The 22,406-nt window shown below is 43.3% G+C and overlaps 1 protein-coding gene across 1 annotated transcript in view; it reads left to right on the top strand.

Moving 5' to 3' along the window:
• Nucleotides 1-22,406, top strand: part of LOC128661715 (ATPase family AAA domain-containing protein 2) — a gene marked incomplete at its 5' end in the record, with an annotated part of 87,207 nt that overhangs the window by 41,653 nt on the left and 23,148 nt on the right. The window contains 1 exon segment of the mRNA XM_053715938.1: nucleotides 8,538-8,697. Within this exon segment, the coding sequence (XP_053571913.1) occupies nucleotides 8,538-8,697 (160 nt within the window).

Raw genomic sequence — 22,406 nt, 5'->3', positions numbered from 1 at the left:
CAATACCAGAGAAAATGTGTAGGTTGGATAAATACTTTGCGGTACCCGGCGAGTACTGACGTTTTTCCTATACCTAAGAGATTAACTGAAATTGTTACTAAGGAGTGGGATAGACCCGGTGTGCCGTTCTCACCCCCTCCAATATTTAGAAAGATGTTTCCAATAGACGCCACCACACGGGACTTATGGCAAACGGTCCCTAAGGTGGAGGGAGCAGTTTCTACTTTAGCTAAGCGCACCACTATCCCGGTGGAGGATAGCTGTGCTTTTTCAGATCCTATGGATAAAAAATTAGAGGGTTACCTTAAGAAAATGTTTGTTCAACAAGGTTTTATATTGCAACCCCTTGCATGCATCGCGCCGATTACGGCTGCGGCAGCATTTTGGATTGAGTCTCTGGAAGAGAACCTTAGTTCCGCTACGCTGGACGACATTACGGACAGGCTTAGAGTCCTTAAACTAGCTAATTCATTCATTTCGGAGGCCGTAGTACATTTAACCAAACTTACGGCTAAGAATTCAGGATTCGCCATTCAGGCACGTAGGGCGCTGTGGCTAAAATCCTGGTCGGCTGATGTAACTTCTAAGTCCAAATTACTTAATATACCTTTCAAGGGGCAAACTTTATTTGGGCCCGGTTTGAAAGAAATTATCGCTGACATTACAGGAGGTAAGGGCCACGCTCTACCTCAAGACAAAGCCAAAGCTAAGGCTAGACAGTCTAATTTTCGTCCCTTTCGGAATTTCAAAGCAGGTGCAGCATCAACTTCCACTGCACCAAAACAGGAAGGAGCTGTTGCTCGTTACAGACAAGGCTGGAAACCTAACCAGTCCTGGAATAAGGGCAAGCAGGCCAGAAAACCTGCTGCTGCCCCTAAGACAGCATGAACCGAGGGCCCCCGATCCGGGACCGGATCTAGTGGGGGGCAGACTCTCTCTCTTCGCCCAGGCTTGGGCAGGAGATGTCCAGGATCCCTGGGCGCTAGAGATCATATCTCAGGGATACCTTCTAGACTTCAAATTATCTCCCCCAAGAGGGAGATTTCATCTGTCAAGGTTGTCAACAAACCAAATAAAGAAAGACGCGTTTCTACGCTGTGTACAAGATCTATTATTAATGGGAGTGATCCTTCCGGTTCCGCGGTCGGAACAAGGACAAGGGTTTTACTCAAACCTGTTTGTGGTTCCCAAAAAAGAGGGAACTTTCAGGCCAATCTTGGATTTAAAGATCCTAAACAAATTCCTAAGAGTTCCATCGTTCAAAATGGAAACTATTCGGACAATCTTACCCATGATCCAAAAGGGTCAATACATGACCACAGTGGATTTAAAGGATGCTTACCTTCACATACCGATTCACAAAGATCATTACCGGTATCTAAGGTTTGCCTTTTTAGACAGGCATTACCAGTTTGTAGCCCTTCCATTCGGATTGGCTACGGCTCCAAGAATCTTCACAAAGGTTCTGGGTGCCCTTCTAGCGGTTCTGAGACCGCGAGGAATTTCGGTAGCTCCGTACCTAGACGACATTCTGATACAAGCTTCAAGCTTTCAAACTGCCAAGTCTCATACAGAGTTAGTTCTGGCATTTCTAAGGTCGCATGGATGGAAAGTGAACGAAAAGAAGAGTTCTCTCTTGCCTCTCACAAGAGTTCCATTCTTGGGGACTCTTATAGATTCTGTAGAAATGAAGATTTATCTGACAGAAGACAGATTAACAAAGCTTCTAAATGTATGCCGTGTCCTTCATTCCATTCAACTCCCGTCAGTAGCTCAATGCATGGAGGTGATCGGCTTAATGGTAGCAGCAATGGACATAGTACCCTTTGCACGCCTACATCTCAGACCGCTGCAATTGTGCATGCTGAGTCAGTGGAATGGGGATTACTCAGATTTGTCCCCCACTCTGAATCTGGATCAAGAGACCAGAAACTCTCTTCTATGGTGGCTTTCTCGGCCACATCTGTCCAGGGGGATGCCGTTCAGCAGGCCGGACTGGACAATCGTAACAACAGACGCCAGCCTTCTAGGTTGGGGCGCTGTCTGGAATTCTCTGAAGGCTCAGGGACAATGGAGTCAGGAGGAAAGTCTCCTGCCAATAAACATTCTGGAATTGAGAGCAGTTCTCAATGCCCTTCTAGCTTGGCCCCAGTTAAAGACTCGGGGGTTCATCAGGTTTCAGTCGGACAACATCACGACTGTAGCTTACATCAACCATCAGGGAGGGACAAGAAGCTCCCTAGCAATGATAGAAGTATCAAAGATAATTCGCTGGGCAGAGTCTCACTCTTGCCACCTGTCAGCAATCCACATCCCGGGAGTGGAGAACTGGGAGGCGGATTTCTTGAGTCGCCAGACTCTTCATCCGGGGGAGTGGGAACTTCATCCGGAGGTCTTTGCCCAAATACTTCGACGTTGGGGCAAACCAGAGATAGATCTCATGGCGTCTCGTCAGAACGCCAAACTTCCTCGCTACGGATCCAGATCCAGGGATCCGGGAGCGGTTCTGATAGATGCTTTGACAGCACCTTGGAACTTCAGGATGGCTTATGTGTTTCCACCCTTCCCGCTGCTTCCTCGATTGATTGCCAAAATCAAACAGGAGAGAGCATCAGTGATTCTAATAGCGCCTGCATGGCCGCGCAGGACCTGGTATGCAGATCTAGTGGACATGTCATCCTGTCCGCCTTGGTCTCTACCTCTAAGACAGGACCTTCTGATTCAGGGTCCATTCAAACATCAAAGTCTAAATTCTCTGAAGCTGACTGCTTGGAAATTGAACGCTTGATTTTATCAAAACGTGGTTTTTCTGAGTCGGTTATTGATACCCTGATACAGGCTAGGAAGCCTGTTACCAGAAAGATTTACCATAAAATATGGCGTAAATACCTATACTGGTGTGAATCCAAAGATTACTCCTGGAGTAAGGTTAGGATTCCTAGGATATTGTCTTTTCTACAAGAAGGTTTAGAAAAGGGTTTATCGGCTAGCTCATTAAAGGGACAGATCTCAGCTCTGTCCATCTTGTTACACAGGCGTCTGTCAGAAAATTCAGACATCCAGGCCTTTTGTCAGGCTTTAGCTAGGATCAAGCCTGTGTTTAAAACTGTTGCTCCGCCATGGAGTTTAAACTTAGTTCTTAACGTTTTACAGGGTGTTCCGTTTGAACCCCTTCATTCCATTGATATAAAATTGTTATCTTGGAAAGTTCTATTTTTAATGGCTATTTCCTCGGCTCGAAGAGTCTCTGAGTTATCAGCCCTACATTGTGATTCTCCTTATCTGATCTTTCACTCAGACAAGGTAGTTCTGCGTACTAAACCTGGGTTCTTACCTAAGGTTGTTTCTAACAGGAATATCAATCAAGAGATTGTTGTTCCATCCTTGTGTCCAAATCCTTCTTCAAAGAAGGAACGTCTTCTACACAATCTGGATGTAGTTCGTGCCCTCAAGTTCTACTTGCAGGCAACTAAAGATTTTCGCCAAACTTCTTCCCTGTTTGTCGTTTATTCTGGTCAGAGGAGAGGTCAAAAAGCTTCGGCTACCTCTTTCCTTTTGGCTTCGTAGCATAATACGGTTAGCCTATGAGACTGCTGGACAGCAGCCTCCTGAAAGAATTACAGCACATTCTACTAGAGCTGTGGCTTCCACTTGGGCCTTTAAGAATGAGGCTTCTGTTGAACAGATTTGCAAGGCTGCAACTTGGTCTTCTCTTCATACTTTTTCCAAATTTTACAAATTTGACACTTTTGCTTCTTCGGAGGCTGTTTTTGGGAGAAAGGTTCTTCAGGCAGTGGTTCCTTCCGTATAAAGAGCCTGCCTGTCCCTCCCGTCATCCGTGTACTTTAGCTTTGGTATTGGTATCCCAGAAGTAATGATGACCCGTGGACTGACCACACTTAACAGGAGAAAACAAAATTTATGCTTACCTGATAAATTCCTTTCTCCTGTAGTGTGGTCAGTCCACGGCCCGCCCTGTTTTTTTATGGCAGGTAAAAATTTTTTGAATTATACTCCAGTCACCACTACACCCTTTGGCTTCTCCTTTCTCGTTGGTCCTTGGTCGAATGACTGGAGGTGACGTAGAGGGGAGGAGCTATATAGCAGCTCTGCTGGGTGAATCCTCTTGCACTTCCTGTTGGGGAGGAGTTAATATCCCAGAAGTAATGATGACCCGTGGACTGACCACACTACAGGAGAAAGGAATTTATCAGGTAAGCATAAATTTTGTTTTTTTGGTGTTTAAATGTAGTTTTTATTCTTCTATCAAGTGTTTGTTATTTTAAAATAGTGCTGGTATGTACTATTTACTCTGAAACAGAAAAGGATGAAGATTTCTGTTTGTAAGAGGAAGATGATTTTAGCAGACAGTAACTAAAATCGATTGCTGTTTCCACACAAGACTGTTGAGATGAAGTAACTTCAGTTGGGGGAAACTGTTAGCAGACTTTTCTGCTTAAGGTATGACTAGCCATATTTCTAACAAGACTGTGTAATGCTGGAAGGCTGTCATTTCCCCTCATGGGGACCGGTAAGCCATTTTCTTAGTCAAAAACAAACAGAATAAAGGGCTTATTATGGGCTAAACAACTGGTAGACATTTTTATGGGCTAAATCGATTGCTTTATTTGTGCATATTATTCAGAACTAGTAGCACCTTGGACTTTCAACCTAGCTTACGTATTCCCAGCGTTTCCTCTCATTCCCAGGCTGGTAGCCAGGATCAATCAGGAGAGGGCCTCGGTGATCTTGATAGCTCCTGCGTGGCCACGCAGGACTTGGTATGCAGACCTGGTGAATATGTCATCGGCTCCACCATGGAAGCTACCTTTGAGACAGGACCTTCTTGTTCAAGGTCCATTCGAACACCCAAATCTGGTCTCCCTCCAACTGACGGCTTGGAGATTGAACGCTTGATTCTATCAAAGCGTGGGTTTTCAGATTCGGTGATAGATACTCTGGTTCAGGCCAGAAAACCTGTAACTAGAAAAATTTACCATAAAATATGGAAAAAATATATCTGTTGGTGTGAATCCAAAGTATTCCCATGGAATAAGATAAAAATTCCTAAGATTCTCTCCTTTCTTCAAGAAGGTTTGGAGAAAGGATTATCTGCAAGTTCTCTAAAGGGACAGATCTCTACTTTATCTGTCTTACTACACAAAAGACTGGCAGCTGTGCCAGATGTTCAAGCATTTGTTCAGGCTCTGGTTAGGATCAAGCCTGTTTACAGACCTTTGACTCCTCCCTGGAGTCTAAATCTAGTTCTTTCAGTTCTTCAAGGGGTTCCGTTTGAACCCTTACATTCCATAGATATTAAGTTACTATCTTGGAAAGTTTTGTTTTTGGTTGCAATTTCTTCTGCTAGAAGAGTTTCAGAGTTATCTGCTCTGCAGTGTTCTCCTACTTATCTGCTGTTCCATGCAGATAAGGTGGTTTTGCGTACTAAGCCTGGTTTTCTTCCTAAAGTTGTTGTTTCTAACAAAAATATTAACCAGGAGATAGTTGTACCTTCTTTGTGTCCGAATCCAGTTTCAAAGAAGCAACGTTTGTTACACAATTTGGACGTTGTCCGTGCTCTAAAGTTCTATTTAGAGGCTACTAAAAATTTCAGACAAACATCTTCCTTGTTTGTTGTTTATTCTGGTAAAAGGAGAGGTCTAAAAGCGACTTCTACCTCTTTCCTTTTGGCTTAAAAGCATTATCCGATTGGCTTATGAGACTGCCGGACGGCAGCCTCCTGAAAGAATCACAGCTCACTCCACTAGGGCTGTGGCTTCCACATGGGCCTTCAAGAACGAGGCTTCTGTTGACCAGATATGTAAGGCAGCGACTTGGTCTTCACTGCACGCTTTTGCCAAATTTTACAAATTTGATACTTTTGCTTCTTCGGAGGCTATTTTTGGGAGAGAGGTTTTGCAAGCTGTGGTGCCTTCCGTTTAGGTGACCTGATTTGCTCCCTCCCTTCATCCGTGTCCTAAAGCTTTGGTATTGGTTCCCACAAGTAAGGATGACGCCGTGGACCGGACACACCAATGTTGGAGAAAACAGAATTTATGCTTACCTGATAAATTACTTTCTCCAACGGTGTGTCCGGTCCACGGCCCGCCCTGGTTTTTTAATCAGGTCTGTTGAATTATTTTCTCTAACTACAGTCACCACGGTACCATATGGTTTCTCCTATATATATTTCCTCCTGTCCGTCGGTCGAATGACTGGGGTGGGCGGAGCCTAGGAGGGATCATGTGTCCAGCTTTGCTGGGACTCTTTGCCATTTCCTGTTGGGGAAGAGAATATCCCACAAGTAAGGATGACGCCGTGGACCGGACACACCGTTGGAGAAAGTAATTTATCAGGTAAGCATAAATTCTGTTTTATACATGACGGATACATTCACAGTAGGAAGCATATTCAGCAGTCCAAGCCTTATTTGGACAATTATTTGAACCTTAACGCAACCCAAATTGTTCAACCATATCTTTTCAGCAAGTTGATGCTAATGAGTGCGAGTATGCCACACAGTGTTTGGTACTAAGAGGCGTTGGTCATAATTATTATGACAAGAGAACATATATCCACCCAGTAGTATTAGTGCCTCTGAGGTAATGATATTTAGATAATTCCATTTGACTCTCCAAGGTAAAGTGCGATTAATGTGACAATAAATTATTATTACAATACAATAACACTTACCACGGTACAGAACAACCTAGATTAATGGTACCATTTATATAGTGAGACCTGATAAGGAATTAATGGTAAAAAGGCCTAATTGACAAACAACAGATCTCACATATAATATAGCTTCAAACGTTAGAGGAACAAATTTTAAATGTTCGTGTTTACCCATGTTTTAACCAAAACAATAAAAGTTAAATTTTAATTCCTTTTGCCTCTACTTCAGTCTGGGCATAGAGTGCTATTAGAGCATTTTTCTTTCAGGGATTCTCAATCCCAATTGTTTGCCAAAGTGTCATTAGAACTGTTGCCCATGAAGTGGGTGGGGTCTGTGGACCATTATTCTGAAAGTAAAGAATTTATCAGGTAAGCATACATTCTTTGTTTTCTTTCGTAAAATGATGGTCCACAGTCCTCCATAACATGGGATTAATACCCAAGCCAATGGTCTACTTTACAGATAGGGTGGGACAACTTTTCTGACAGTTCTTATTTAGCCGACACTGTGGCCTACAGGACTTTCCTGCCAAAAGTTGCTTGCGATAAACTCTGAAAAAAAAGTACGCAGACATCTTGCAGCTTTGCAAATCTTTTCCAAAGAAGCATAATCTGCTCTTGATGAATACTTTTAGTAAGGTGACCTTCCCACCGTCAATCTTGAATTATTTTTTTTCTGGTTACCTTAGTATTTTTCTGCTTCTTATCAGATTTAGTAGTGAAAAAACAAGTTTGTCGGAAATCTTTTAGTTGCTTGGAGATAGAACTTTAAAGCATTTACTACAATCAGATTATGTAGTATCCGCTACTTAGTTAGCAGGATCTGAACACATGAAGGAACAACCATCTCTTGATTTGGATTTCATTAGGAAGAAAATCATATTTAGTACAAAATCTAGCCTTCACCTTGTGAATAGTATGTAAATCTAACTCCTGAACAAAAGTCTAAACCTCAGGAAGTTTAGCCATTTTCCAATTTAAAGAGATAAGGCAGAAAATAGTGGACAAACTCTTGTCAATGTTATCCTTGAAAAAAACTGATGGATTCTAGGAATTAAAACGGATACCATGAAAACCCTCTATAAGAAAACCAATTAAAATGTGTCTTCCAACCTAGTGTTAAATCTCTTGTGTTACAGGCTTTCTGGCCTGCATCAAAGATTCAATGACCGAATCAAATAAATCTCTGTTCCCAAACTAGGCGGTCTAACTTTACGCCCTTAAAATAGAGATTTTAGATCTTGATAGAAAATGGGACATAGAGACAACAGATTCTGTCTCAGAGGAGAAAAGCCATGGAAAGCAAAATTACTTCTGCACTATGTCCACGTATCAAGTCCTGCGGCGCCAGGCTAGAGCAACTATATTACTGGTGTTGACTCCCGTTTAATCCAAGGAATTACTCTTTGAATGAAAACAAAGGAAACCGGTATGCTAGATGAAATTCTTTCATTTCTTCTTTGTAAATGTGTACTCCTCATAGACTAGACTCTGTGTCTCACATAGGTCTGAACTCCCAATTTGTAATCCATAAATAAGCATCTGGAACAACCTTTATTCTCAACCATCTCCTAAGATGCTAAGAACAAAACGTAGAGAAGTGGGAGGGTTTTCAAGCTCTTGTATGGATTCTTGACCTCCTAGTGGCAGGAAATATTTCCCATATGTTATGAAGGACTGTGGACCATCATCATTTTACAAAAGAAAAAGGTTTGGCTTTCTGAACGAAAAATTACCTACAGTGGGGCCTAAATATGAGCAGCATCTAACTACAAAACAGCTCAGCAGAGGGTTGGAAATGGCCCAGCAGGCAGTTAAATGGTTACATTTATGGAACCTTTTTTTTAATTTTTTTGTATTAGCTCTATAGTTTCCACATTGCTTGCGCTCATGGATGGTTTGGACAGTAGAGGGGAGATTGTAGTGATTGGAGCCACAAACCGACTTGATTCAATTGATCCTGCTTTAAGAAGACCTGGAAGGTTTGATCGAGAATTCCTTTTCTGCTTACCAGACAGAATTGTAGGTATTTTTTTCTTTGTTCCCACCCCCCCAAAAAAAATAATAATTTTTTGAATGCAAACTTTGTTTTCAGTACGTTTATTTTCATATTTCAATTTCATATATCAATTTAATTGCTGGCATGATACAAGCCCCACTGATGCTCTGAGCAGCTGCAGTATTTAAAATGTGGGTGCAGTGACAATATCTAACTATGCTTCACATGCACTTGGAGAGAAAAATGGTAACACTAAAACAGGGATAACTTTTACTAGACGCATTTTTGCCAATGCATTTATATTGTAAATGTTTCTTTCATGTAATTGGCAAGAGTACATGAGCTAGTGACGTATGGGATGTACATTCCTACCAGGAGGGGGCAAAGTTTCCCAAACCTCATAATGCCTATAAATACACCCCTCACCACACTCACAATTCAGTTTTACAAACTTTGCCTCCTATGGAGGTGGTGAAGTAAGTTTGTGCTTGTTTCTCTTGTAAGGTGTATCCAGTCCACGGATTCATTCTTTACTTGTGGGATATTCTCCTTCCTAACAGGAAGTGGCAAAGAGAGCACACAGCAGAGCTGTCCATATAGCTCCCACTCTAGCTCCACCCCTCAGTCATTCTCTTTGCCGGCTCTAAGCAATAGGGTCTCTCTCGGAAAGGGTAAAGTGAATGTGGTGTTAGATTTGTAGATTTTGTTCTACAAGCAAAAGTTTATTTTTAAATGGTACCGGTTTGTACTATTTACTCTCCAGCAGAAAAGGGATGAAGATTTCTGCAGAGAGGAAAATGATTTTAGCATGTTGTAGCTAAAATCCACTGCTGTTCCCACACAGGACTGAGGAGTACAAGAAATCTTCAGTTGGGGGAACGGTTTGCAGATTAAGCTGCAATAAGGTATGTTCAGTCATTTATTTCTAGACAAGACTGTGATAATGCTAGAAAAGGACTGATAAGATCCCCATGAGGGAAGGGTAAGCTTTATTCAGAGACTAAGTATGGAATTACAAGCTTACATTACAGGTCTAATTTATGCTGGTTGACACTTTTTTATGGCAAACGGTTTTTACTTATAAACATAGTTTTTGAGACACTTAGAAGGTCCTTTTGGGGTTTCTTTCAGGGGTTGTTACCCACATGGCTAGTATTATAACTCCTAGGAGTGTTTCTTTAGGCCTCACAGCACCGGAGTAAGGTGGGAGGGGCCTAATTTCGCACCTCAGATGCGCAGTTAGATGGACTAGATCTTCAGGCTGTGTTCACATGGTGGCTCCTGCTACAATTTAAGGACCCATAAGATTTTTCCCCATAAATCCGACTCCTAAGGGAAGGTAGGGCCACAGCAGAGCTGTGGCAAGGTGCTAAATTTGTTTTAACCGGTCTGTTAGCTTACTATTGATCCGATTTGGGCATTATGGGGTTAATCGATTTTTTTGCTACCTGTGCAATCTTACCAATGCTTTAGGTACATACTGTGAAAATTTCAGAAAGTTTGGTGCATTTTTCACTGTTTTGGAAAATTGTGTGCCTTTTTTTATTTCTTAAAGGCACAGTAACGTTTTTTTTTTTTTTTTTTTGCAAAGTGTGTTTTTGCTTGATTAATGTGATTTCTAAGCCTGTTTGTCTTACTATTAGTCTGTTAAACATGTCTGTCACCAAGGAAAATCCTTGTTCAATGTGTTTAGAAGCCATGGTGGAACCCCCTCTCAAAATGTGTCCCACGTGTACTGATATGTCTATACATTTTAAAGACCATATTGTTGCACTTAAAAATGTGGCCCAAGATGATTCTCAGACAGAAGGTAATGAGGTTAGCCAGTTGACCTCTCCCCAAGTGTCACAACCAGTTACGCCCGCTCAAGCGACGCCTAGCACCTCTAGCGCGTCTAACTTTTTTACCTTACAAGATTTGGCGGCAGTTATGGATAATACCCTCTCAGTATTTTTATCTAAGCTGCCCGTGTTACCTGCAAAGCGTGATAGCTCTGTTTTAAGAACAGATTATGAGCATTCTGACGCTTTAGTAGCCGTATCCGATATACACTCACAACGCTCTGAAATGGGGGCAAGGGATGTGCTGTCTGAGGGAGAAGTTTCCGATTTGGGAAAGGTTGCTCCTCAGACAGACTCAGATAGGTTGGCATTTAAATTTAAACTAGAACACCTCCGCTTATTACTCGGGGAGGTATTAGTTACTCTGGATGACTGTGACCCTTTGGTGGTCCCAGAGAAATTGTGTAAAATGGACATGTACCTAGAAGTTCCTGTTTACACTGATGTGTTCCCGGTCCCTAAGAGGATTGCGGATATAGTAACTAGGGAGTGGGATAAACCAGGTATTCCGTTTGTTCCTCCTCCTGTTTTTAAGAAAATGTTCCCCATATCTGACACCACGTGGGACTCGTGGCAGACGGTCCCTAAGGTAGAGGGGGCTGTTTCTTCACTTGCTAAACGCACAACCATACCAATTGAGGACAGTTGTGCTTTTAAAGACCCTATGGATAAAAAATTAGAGGGTCTACTTAAGAAAATTTTTGTTCGTCAAGGTTTTCTTCTCCAACCTATAGCGTGCATTGTTCCTGTATCTGGTTCGAGGCGCTGGAAGATGCGCTCCAGACGGAGACCTCATATGAGGATATTATGGACAGAATTAAGGCTCTTAAGCTGGCTAATTCTTTTATCACAGATGCCGCTTTCCAACTAGCTAAGTTAGCGGCAAAGAATTCAGGTTTTGCCATTCTGGCGCGCAGGGCGCTATGGCTCAAGTCTTGGTCGGCCGATGTGGCGTCAAAATGCAAACTGCTGAACATCCCTTTCAAAGGAAAGGCCCTTTTCGGGCCTGAATTGAAAGAGATTATCTCAGAAATCACTGGGGGAAAAGGTCATGCTCTCCCTCAGGACAAATCCTTCAAGACAAAGAACAAACAAAATATTTTTCGTTCCTTAAGAAATTTCAGGAGCGGTCTCGCTTCATCCTCCCCTGCTGCGAAGCAAGAGGGTAACACTTCACAACCCAGGGCAGCCTGGAAACCTTACCAGGGCTGGAACAAGGGTAAACAGGCCAAGAAGCCTGCAGCTGCCCCCAAGACAGCATGAAGGGGTAGCCCCCGATCCGGGACCGGATCTAGTAGGGGGCAGACTCTCTCTCTTCGCTCAGGCCTGGGCAAGAGATGTACACGATCCCTGGGCCTTAGAGATTGTATCCCAGGGATATCTTCTAGAATTCAAGGACTCCCCTCCAAGTGGAAGGTTCCATATTTCTCGTCTGTCTACAGACATGACAAAGAAAGAGGTGTTCGTACGCTGTGTAGAAGACCTACATACAATGGGAGTGATCCACCCAGTTCCAATTGCGGAACAAGGGCTGGGGTTTTACTCAAACCTGTTTGTGGTTTCCAAAAAAAGAAGGAACTTTCAGACTAATCCTGGATCTCAAAATTCTAAACAAATTCCTCAGAGTCCCATCATTCAAGATGGAGACCATTCGGACAATCTTACCAATGATCCAGGAGGGTCAATATATGACTACCGTGGATCTAAAGGATGCGTAGTTACACATTCCTATCCACAAAGATCATCACCAGTTTCTCAGGTTTGCTTTTCTGGACAAGCATTATCAGTTTGTGGCTCTCCCTTTCGGGTTGGCCACTGCTCCCAGAATTTTCACAAAGGTGCTAGGGTCCCTCCTGGCGGTGCTAAGGCCGCGGGGCATAGCAGTGGCGCCTTATCTAGACGACATCTTAATTCAGGCGTCAACTTTCCAAAGAGCCAAGTCTCACACAGAAATTGTAGTGTCCTTTCTGAGGTCTCACGGGTGGAAGGTGAACATCAAAAATAGTTCTCTCTCCCCCCCTCACAAGAGTTACCTTCCTAGGAACACTAATCGACTCAGTAGAAATGAAAATATTTCTGACGGAGCTCAGAAAGTTAAAACTCTTAACTACTTGCCGAGCTCTTCATTCCATTCCTCGGCCATCTGTAGCTTAGTGCATGGAGACAATCGGATTAATGGTAGCGGCAATGGACATAGTCCCTTTTGCACGGATACACCTCAGACCACTGCAACTATGCATGCTCAAACAGTGGAATGGGGATTATGCAGATTTGTCTCCTCAAATACAGTTGGACCAGAGATTCTCTTCTCTGGTGCTTGTCTCAGGATCACCTGGCTCATTGAATGTGTTTCCACAGACCAGAGTGGATCATCGTAACGACCGATGCCAGTCTGTTGGGCTGGGGTGCTGTCTTGGACTCCCTGAAAGCTCAGGGCTTATGGTCTCGGGAAGAAGCTCTTCTCCCGATAAACATTTTGGAACTGAGGGCGATATTCAACGCTCTTCAGGCATGGCCTCCGCTAGCTGCAGCCAAATTCATCAGATTTCAGTCGGACAACATCACAACTGTAGCTTACATCAACCATCAAGGGGGAACAATGAGTTCCCTAGCAATGATGGAAGTAACCAAAATAATCAGGTGGGTGGAGGATCACTGTTGCCACCTCTCAGTAATTCACATCCCAGGAGTAGACAACTGGGTAGCGGATTTTTTAAGTCGTCAGGCTTTTCACCCGGGGGAGTGGGAACTCCACCCGGAGGTATTTGCCCAGCTGACTCAGCTATGGGGCACTCCAGAATTGGATCTGATGGCGTCCCGTCAGAATGCCAAACCTTCTCTTTACGGGTCCAGGTCCCGGGATCCCCAGGCGGTGTTGATAGATGCTCTAGCAGCACCTTGGTCCTTCAGTCTGGCCTATTTGTTTCCACCGTTTCCTCTCCTTCCTCGTCTGGTTGCCAGAATCAAGCAGGAGAGGGCGTTGGTGATTCTAATAGCGCCTGCGTGGCCACGCAGGACTTGGTATGCAGACCTAGTGGACATGTCATCCGTTCCACCATGGACTCTGCCAATGAGGCAGGACCTTCTACTTCAAGGTCCTTTCAAACATCCAAATCTAATTTCTCTGCGTCTGACTGCTTGGAGATTGAACGCCTAATTCTATCTAAGCGTGGTTTCTCTGAGTCGGTTATCGATACCCTGATTCAGGCTAGAAAGCCTGTCACCAGGAAAATCCACCATAAGATTTGGCGAAAATATCTTTGTTGCTGCGAATCCAAGGGTTACTCATGGAGTAAGATTAGGATTCCCAGGATATTGTCCTTTCTCCAAGAAGGATTGGTGCATTTGCGTGAGTTCAAGAACTCATGCAAATACTTGTTATCGGCACTGATACCGATTCTAGTATTGTTATCGGTGCAACCCTACTTTTAATCATTGGAACTCAAAACACAGTGCTGTTTTTAACAATCTGTTTGATAGATGACAAGTGTAGGACTCACTATACACTTGCTGTAGTCACTGTTTCAGCATCCTCTTTTTTTGGGGTCTCAATAGATAGCAAATTTAATTGTGTATTCTTCCATATTTTTTTACCATATTATATTCAGCGGCTTTTAATTCCAATTGAATTTCATTTATTAGTTTGGTCCCAAGAGCGCTCCCTCTCTTTCATCCATTTCCATTGCAATCACCATACTTAGTGGTATCAAGTATAACCCATAGAGCATGGCAGCTTAAGGGTACCCAACACATATATTTCCTTCTTAATGGAAATTCATTCATTACTTGTGGGAATACAGAACCTGGCCACCAGGAGGAGGCAAAGACACCCCAGCCAAAGGCTTAAATACCTCCCTCACTCCCCTCATCCCCCAGTCATTCTTTGCCTTTCGTCACAGGAGGTTGGCAGAGAAGTGTCGGAAGATTCAGAGTAGTCTCTTATGGAGGGTAGTACTCTTCGCAATGGGACTTTTAAGTTGTCCTGTCAGCCTCTCAGTGAGAGCATAGGTGAAAGTTAGAAGAGTCCGGAGATGCAGGGAGAGTTTTTCTGCCAAACTATCCCGACTGAGATTGACGGCTCCATAAGCAATCAGCGTTGAGGAGTTTTGCTGCCTGCTTTCTGCTCTCAAGTCCATGTCAGGAGCGATGCTACTAACCTGTCACACTTGAAAGGCCGTTCACCTGTTCCACGGCATAGATTCTGGTAAGATTGTTTCATTTTTTATACATGTATGATAACGCTAGAAGACAAGGTCACCGTGTGACTCCTTTTATCTGTCTAGAATTGAGGGTTAATATCTCCTGAGGGGGATTATTGAACAGTGGGGAATAATCTTATATGTTTGATTTTATGCGGCTTTTATGTTTGAGATGTTATGGGCTCATAGGCTGTTATGGAATATACAGGTTTCACTTTGACGTGCTTTTTCTCATAGCAGGGATGGTCCTGCATTGTGCACCATGTGATTCTTTCCCTCTTTCCTGACCGGGTGTCTATCAGAGAGGAGTCCTAACTCTCTGTACTGTCTGGGTCATGGGAGGTGGTGAGTGCTCCAGCCATTGGGATATAAAGGTGCAGTTTTTTCTCTTGTAAGATGTATCGAGGCCACAGATTCATCCTTACTTGTGGGATATTCTCCTTCCCTACAGGAAGTGGCAAAGAGAGCTCCTCCCTTAGCTCCACCCCCCAGTCATTCTCTTTGCCTACTCTAAGTACTAGGAAGGGCAGAGCGAGTGTGGTGACAAAAATGTTAGTTTTTTATTTCTCAGGCAAAAGTTTGTTATTTTAAATGGTACCGATGTGTACTATTTACTCTCTGGCAGAAAAGGGATGAAAATTTCTGCAAGTAGGATGATGATCTTAGCACTTTGTAACTAAGATCCACTGCTGTTCTCACAAGGGCTGAAGAGTACAGGAAAACTTCAGTTGGGGGAACGGTTTGCATGCTAAGCTGCATATGAGGTATGTCTATATTTTTCTAGACAGACTCTGTTATTTCTAGAAAAGGCTGGCAATGTCCCCATGAGTGAAGGGTAAGCTGTATTCAGACACTTGAATAGGAATTTCAGCTTGGATGAAGGGCTCATTAGTTACTGGTGACAAAAAAAGTTTTCCTTTATTCAGTAAATGATGCAATTATAACGTCTTTTTTGAAGGGACTAAAGGAGTCATTGTGGCTTGTTTTGTTTTTTTTTTAACCCACATGGTTAATTAAGACACTCTGGTGTTTTTCTGATAGGCCTCAAAACATCGAGTGAGGTGGGAGGGACCTATTTTCGCACCTCAGTTGCGCAGTTTCTTTTCCTCAGAGACATCTAACTGCTTCTCCAGAGGTTCCTGCTGTGTTTGAGCGCTGTAAAAGAAGTTTTCTCTTGTTAAGTGTAGTCAGTCTACGGGTCATCCATTACTTATGGGATTATATCTCTTCCCTAACAGGAAGTTGCAAGAGGATCACCCAAGCAGAGCTGCTATATAGCTCCTCCCCTCACATGTCATATCCAGTCATTCTCTTGCAACCTAACTAAAGATAGGTCGTTGTGAGAGGGCTGTGGTGTTTTAAACTTAGTTTTATTTCTTCAATCAAAAGTTTATTTTAAACGGCACCGGAGTGTGCTGTTTGTTCTCAGGCAGCATTAGAAGAAGAATCTGCCTGCGTTTTCTATGATCTTAGCGGACGTAACTAAGATCCACTGGCTGTTCTCATACATTCTGAGGAGTGAGGTAACTTCAGAACAGGGGAATAGCATGCAGGGCCCCCCTGCAAGGAGGTATGTGCAGTAAATTATTTTTCTAAGGAATGGAATTGACTGAGAAAATACTGCTAATACCGATGTAACGTAAGTTCAGCCTTAAATGCAGTGGTAGCGACTGGTATCAGGCTGATGAGTGTGTGTGTGTACACTGAAGTATTTTTCTAGGGAATGGAATTTTACTCAGAAAATACTGTTAATACTGAAGTAATGTATGAGCCTTCACTGCAGTAAAAGCGACTGGTAGCAGGCTTATTAATAACACTTCATAACTTTAAAATACATAATCAAAACGTTTACTAGCATGTTAATCGTTTTTTGTGAGGTACTTGGTGATAAAACTTATTGGGCATGATTTTTACCACATGGCTATCGTTTTTTCTGCATAGAAACAGTTTACTGAGCTTCCCCACTGTTGTAATATGAGTGGGAGGGGCCTGTTTTAGCGCTTTTTTGCGCAGTAAAAATTCAGTCACAGTCTTCCTATTTCATCCTCCATGATCCAGGACGTCTCTACAGAGCTCAGGGGTCTTCAAAGTTCGTTTTGAGGGAGGTAATCAGTCACAGCAGACCTGTGACAGTGTGTTTTGACTGTGATAAAAACGTTAATTATTAAATTGTTATCCGTTTTTGGGTATTAAGGGGTTAATCATCCATTTGCTGGTGGGTGCAATCCTTTGCTAACTTAATACATTTACTGTGAAAAATTGGTTGCTATAACTAATTTGGTTCATTGTTATTTCAACTGTGACAGTTTTTTGTGCTTCTTAAAGGCACAGTAGCGTTTTTTATATTGTTTTATATTATATACTGTTGCTCCGCCGTGGAGCTTAAACTTAGTTCTTAACGTTCTGCAAGGCGTTCCGTTTGAACCCCTTCATTCCGTTGATATCAAGCTGTTATCTTGGAAAGTTCTGTTTTTGATGGCTATTTCCTCGGCTCGAAGAGTCTCTGAGTTATCTGCCTTACATTGTGATTTTCCTTATCTGATTTTTCATTCAGACAAGGTAGTTCTGCGTACTAAACCTGGGTTCTTACCTAAGGTAGTCTCTAACAGGAATATCAATCAAGAGATTGTTGTTCCATCATTGTGCCCTAACCCTTCTTCAAAGAAGGAACGACTTTTGCATAATCTGGACGTAGTCCGTGCCCTAAAGTTTTATTTGCAGGCAACTAAAGATTTTCGTCAAACTTCTTCCCTGTTTGTCGTTTACTCTGGACAGAGGAGAGGTCAAAAGGCTTCGGCTACCTCTCTCTCTTTTTGGCTTCGTAGCATAATACGTTTAGCCTATGAGACTGCTGGACAGCAGCCTCCTGAAAGGATTACAGCTCATTCTACTAGAGCTGTGGCTTCCACCTGGGCCTTTAAGAATGAGGCCTCTGTTGAACAGATTTGCAAGGCTGCAACTTGCTCTTCACTTCACACCTTTTCAAAATTTTACAAATTTGACACTTTTGCTTCTTCGGAGGCTGTTTTTGGGAGAAAGGTTCTACAGGCAGTGGTTCCTAACGTGTAAAGTTCCTGCCTTGTCCCTCCCGTCATCCGTGTACTTTTAGCTTTGGTATTGGTATCCCATAAGTAATGGATGACCCGTGGACTGACTACACTTAACAAGAGAAAATATAATTTATGCTTACCTGATAAATTCATTTCTCTTGTAGTGTAGTCAGTCCACGGCCCGCCCTGTTTTTTACGGCAGGTCTAAATTTTAATTAAACTCCAGTCACCACTGCACCCTATAGTTTCTCCTTTCTCGTCTGGTTTCGGTCGAATGACTGGATATGACATGTGAGGGGAGGAGCTATATAGCAGCTCTGCTTGGGTGATCCTCTTGCAACTTCCTGTTAGGGAAGAGATATAATCCCATAAGTAATGGATGACCCGTGGACTGACTACACTACAAGAGAAATGAATTTATCAGGTAAGCATAAATTATATTTTTCCCCCCACAAATCGTTCTGAAGGGCAGGTAGGCGCCACAGCAGAGCTGTGGCAAGGTGCTGAAAGTCCTTTTTACTGGTTTTGACGTTTTTTCAATCCGGTTTTGCCGTTAATTGTTTATTTGCATAGCTGTGCAAAGTTATTAAGGCTTTATGATGCTACTGTAAAAATTTCGTTAAGTTTACTGCTTTTTTACTCTGTTTTGCAGAATTTGTGCAGCTTTTTTTCTCTTAAAGGCACAGTACCGTTTTAATTCCAAGTGTTATTTACTTTGATTACAGTGCTTGCTTGTTACATTACTAGCCTGTTTAACATGTCTAACACCAAGGAAAATCCTTGTTCAATATGTTTGGAAGCCATTTTGGAACCCCCTCTTAGAATGTGTCCCAATTGTACTGATATGTCTATAAACTATAAAGAACATATATTAGCACTTAAAAATAGAGCAATAGATGATTCTCAGTCAGAAGTAAATGAGGGTTCGCCATCTAGCTTTCACCAAGTGTCACAACCAGTAATGCCCGCACAAGTGACGCCAAGTACCTCTAGTGCGTCAAATTCTTTTACAAGACATGGCCAAAGTTATGAATACAACCCTCACAGAGGTTTTATCTAAACTGCCTGGTTTACAAGGAAAGCGGGACAGCTCTGGGTTTAGGAAAAATGCTCAGCTGTCTGACGCTTTAGTAGCCGTATCTGATATGCCCTCACAATGCTCTGAAGTAGGGGTGAGGGATTTGTTATCTAAGGGAGAAATTTCTGATTCAGGAAAGACGCTTCCTCAGACAGATTCTGATATGACGGCCTTTAAATTTAAGCTTGAACACCTCCGCTTATTGCTCAGGGAGGTATTAGCGGCTCTAGATGATTGTGACCCTATAGTGGTCCCAGAGAAATTGTGTAAAATGGATAAATACTTAGAGGTTCCTGTTTACGCTGATGTTTTTCCTGTCCCTAAGAGGATTGTGAATATTATTACTAAGGACTTGTAGCACCATGCGGGACTCGTGGCAGACAGCTCCTAAGGTGGAGGGAGCTATTTCTACTCTAAGCGTACAACTATACCTATCGAAGACAGTTGTGCTTTCAAAGATCCTATGGATTAAAAAAATTAGAGGGTCTCCTGAAGAAAATTTTTGTTCATCAGGGTTTTCTTCTCCAACCTATTGCGTGCATTGTTCCTGTAACTATTGCAGCTGCTTTCTGGTTTGAGGCTCTAGAAGAGGCTCTTCAGATGGAGACTCCATTAGAGGAGATTATGGACAGAATTAAGGCCCTTAAGTTTGCTAATTCTTTTATTACAGATGCCGCATTTCAACTGGCTAAATTAGCGGCAAAGAATTCAGGTTTTGCCATTTTAGCACGCAGGGCGTTATGGCTTAAATCCTGGTCTGCTGATGTGTCATCTAAATCGAAACTTTTGAACATCCCTTTCAAAGGAAAGACCCTATTCGGGCCTGAACTGAAAGAGATTATTTCAGACATCACTGGAGGGAAAGGTCATGCCCTCCCTCAGGATAGATCAAATAAGATGAGGACCAAACAAAATAATTTTCATTCCTTTTGGAATTTCAAGAGTGGTCCCGCTTCAGCTTCCTCTGCTGCAAAGCAAGAGGGGAATTTTGCCCAATCCAAGTCAGTCTGGAGACCTAACCAGGCTTGGAACAAGGGTAAACAGGCCAAGAAGCCTGCAGCTGCCTCCAAGACAGCATGAAGGGGTAGCCCCCCATCCGGGACCGGATCTAGTAGGGGGCAGACTCTCTTCGCTCAGGCTTGGGCAAGAGATGTTCACGATCCCTGGGCTTTAGAAATTGTGTCCCAGGGATATCTTCTGGAATTCAAAGACTCCCTTCCAAGGGGGAGATTTCACATTTCTCAATTGTCTGTAAACCAGACAAAGAGAGAGGCGTTCTTACGCTGTGTAGAAGACCTACATACCATGGGGGTGATCCGCCCAGTCCCAAAAGAGGAACAGGGGCTAGGGTTTTACTCTGTTTGTGGTTCCCAAAAAAGAGGGAAATTTCAGACCAATCTTGGATCTCAAAATTCTAAACAAGTTCCTCAAAGTTCCATCATTCAAGATGGAGACTATTCGGACTATTCTACCTCTGATCCAGGAGGGTCAATATATGACTACCGTGGACTTAAAGGATGCGTATCTACACATCCCCATTCACAGAAATCATCATCAATTTCTCAGATTCGCCATTCCAAACAGGCATTACTAGTTTGTGGCCCTTCCCTTCGGGTTTGCCACGGCTCCCAGAATTTTCACAAAGGTGCTAGGGTCCCTTCTGGCGGTTCTACGACCACAGGGCATAGCAGTGGCGCCTTATCTAGACGACATCTTAATTCAGGCGTCGACTTTCCAGCTAGCCAAGTCTCACACGGACATCGTGTTGGCTTTTCTGAGATCTCACGGGTGGAAGGTGAACATAAGAGTTCTCTCTTCCCTCTTACAAGAGTTTCCTTTCTAGGGACTCTGATAGATTCGGTAGAAATGAAAATATTTGACGGAGGTCAGAAAATCAAAACTCTTAACCACTTGCCGAGCTCTTCATTCCATTCCTCGGCCATCAGTGGCTCAGTGTATGGAGGTAATCTGACTCATGGTAGCGGCAATGGACATAGTTCCTTTTGCCCGCCTACACCTCAGACCACTGCAACTATGCATGCTCAAACAGTGGAATGGGGATTATGCAGATTTATCTCCTCAACTGCATCTGGACCAGGAGACCAGAGATTCTCTTCTCTGGTGGTTGTCTCAGGACCACCTGTCTCAGGGAATGTTCTTCCGCAGGCCAGAGTGGCTCATAGTAATGACAGATGCCAGCCTGCTAGGCTGGGGTGCAGTCTGGAACTCACTGAAAGCACAGGGCTTATGGTCTCGGGAGGAATCTCTTCTTCCGATAAACATTCTAGAACTGAGAGCGATATTCAATGCGCTTCAGGCGTGGCCTCAGCTTGCTGCGGCCAAATTCATCAGGTTTCAGTCAGACAACATCACGACTGTAGCTTATATCAATCATCAAGGAGGAACAAGGAGTTCTCTAGCGATGATGGAGGTAACCAAAATAATCCGATGGGCAGAGGATCACTCTTGCCATCTCTCAGCAATCCACATCCCAGGAGTAGAGAACTGGGAGGCGGATTTCCTAAGTCGTCAGACTTTTCATCCGGGGGAGTGGGAACTCCATCCGGAGGTATTTGCCCAGCTGACTCAGCTATGGGGCACACCAGAATTGGATCTGATGGCGTCCCGTCAGAATGCCAAACTTCCTCGTTACGGGTCCAGGTCCCGGGATCCCAAGGCGGTACTGATGCTCTAGCAGTGCCTTGGTCCTTCAATCTGGCCTATGTATTTCCACTATTTCCTCTCCTCCCACGTCTGGTTGCCAGAATCAAGCAGGAGAGAGCTTCGGTGATTCTGATAGCACCTGCCTGGCCACGCAGGACTTAGTATGCAGACAGAGTGGACATGTCCTCGGTTCCACCGTGGACTCTGTTAATGAGGCGGGACCTTCTAATCCAAGGTCCGTTCACGCATCCAAATCTAATTTCTCTGCGTCTGACTGCTTGGAGATTGAAAGCCTGATTCTATCAAAGCGTGGTTTCTCTGAGTTGGTCATTGATACCCTGATTCAGGCTAGAAAGCCTGTCACCAGGAAGATCTATCATAAGATTTGGCGCAAATATCTTTATTAGTGTGAATCCAAGGGTTACTCATGGAGTAAGATTAGGATTCCTAGAATATTGTCTTTTCTCCAAGAAGGTTTGTAGAAGGGATTATCAGCTAGTTCCCTAAAAGGGCAAATATCTGCTTTGTCTATTCTACTACACAAACGTCTGGCAGATGTCCCAGACGTTCAAGCATTTAGTCAGGCTTTGGTCATGGAGCCTAAACTTAGTCCTTAGAGTTCTTCAAGGGGTTCCATTTGAACCTATGCATTCCATAGATATTAAGCTTCTATCTTGGAAAGTTTTTTGTTTTTAGTAGCTATCTCTTCGGCTCGAAGATTTTCTGAGCTATCTGCTTTACAATGTGATTCCCCTTAGCTTGTTTTCCATGCAGAAAAGGTGGAAACCAAACCTGGGTTTCTCCAACATTGGTGTGTCCGGTCCACGGCGTCATCCTTACTTGTGGGATATTCTCTTCCACAACAGGAAATGGCAAAGAGTCCCAGCAAAGCTGGTCACA

Source organism: Bombina bombina, chromosome 5 (assembly GCF_027579735.1).
Source record: "Bombina bombina isolate aBomBom1 chromosome 5, aBomBom1.pri, whole genome shotgun sequence".
Classification (NCBI taxonomy): domain Eukaryota; kingdom Metazoa; phylum Chordata; class Amphibia; order Anura; family Bombinatoridae; genus Bombina; species Bombina bombina.
The sequence above is the reverse complement of the archived record's forward strand: the minus strand, read 5'-3'. Positions and strand labels throughout refer to the sequence as shown.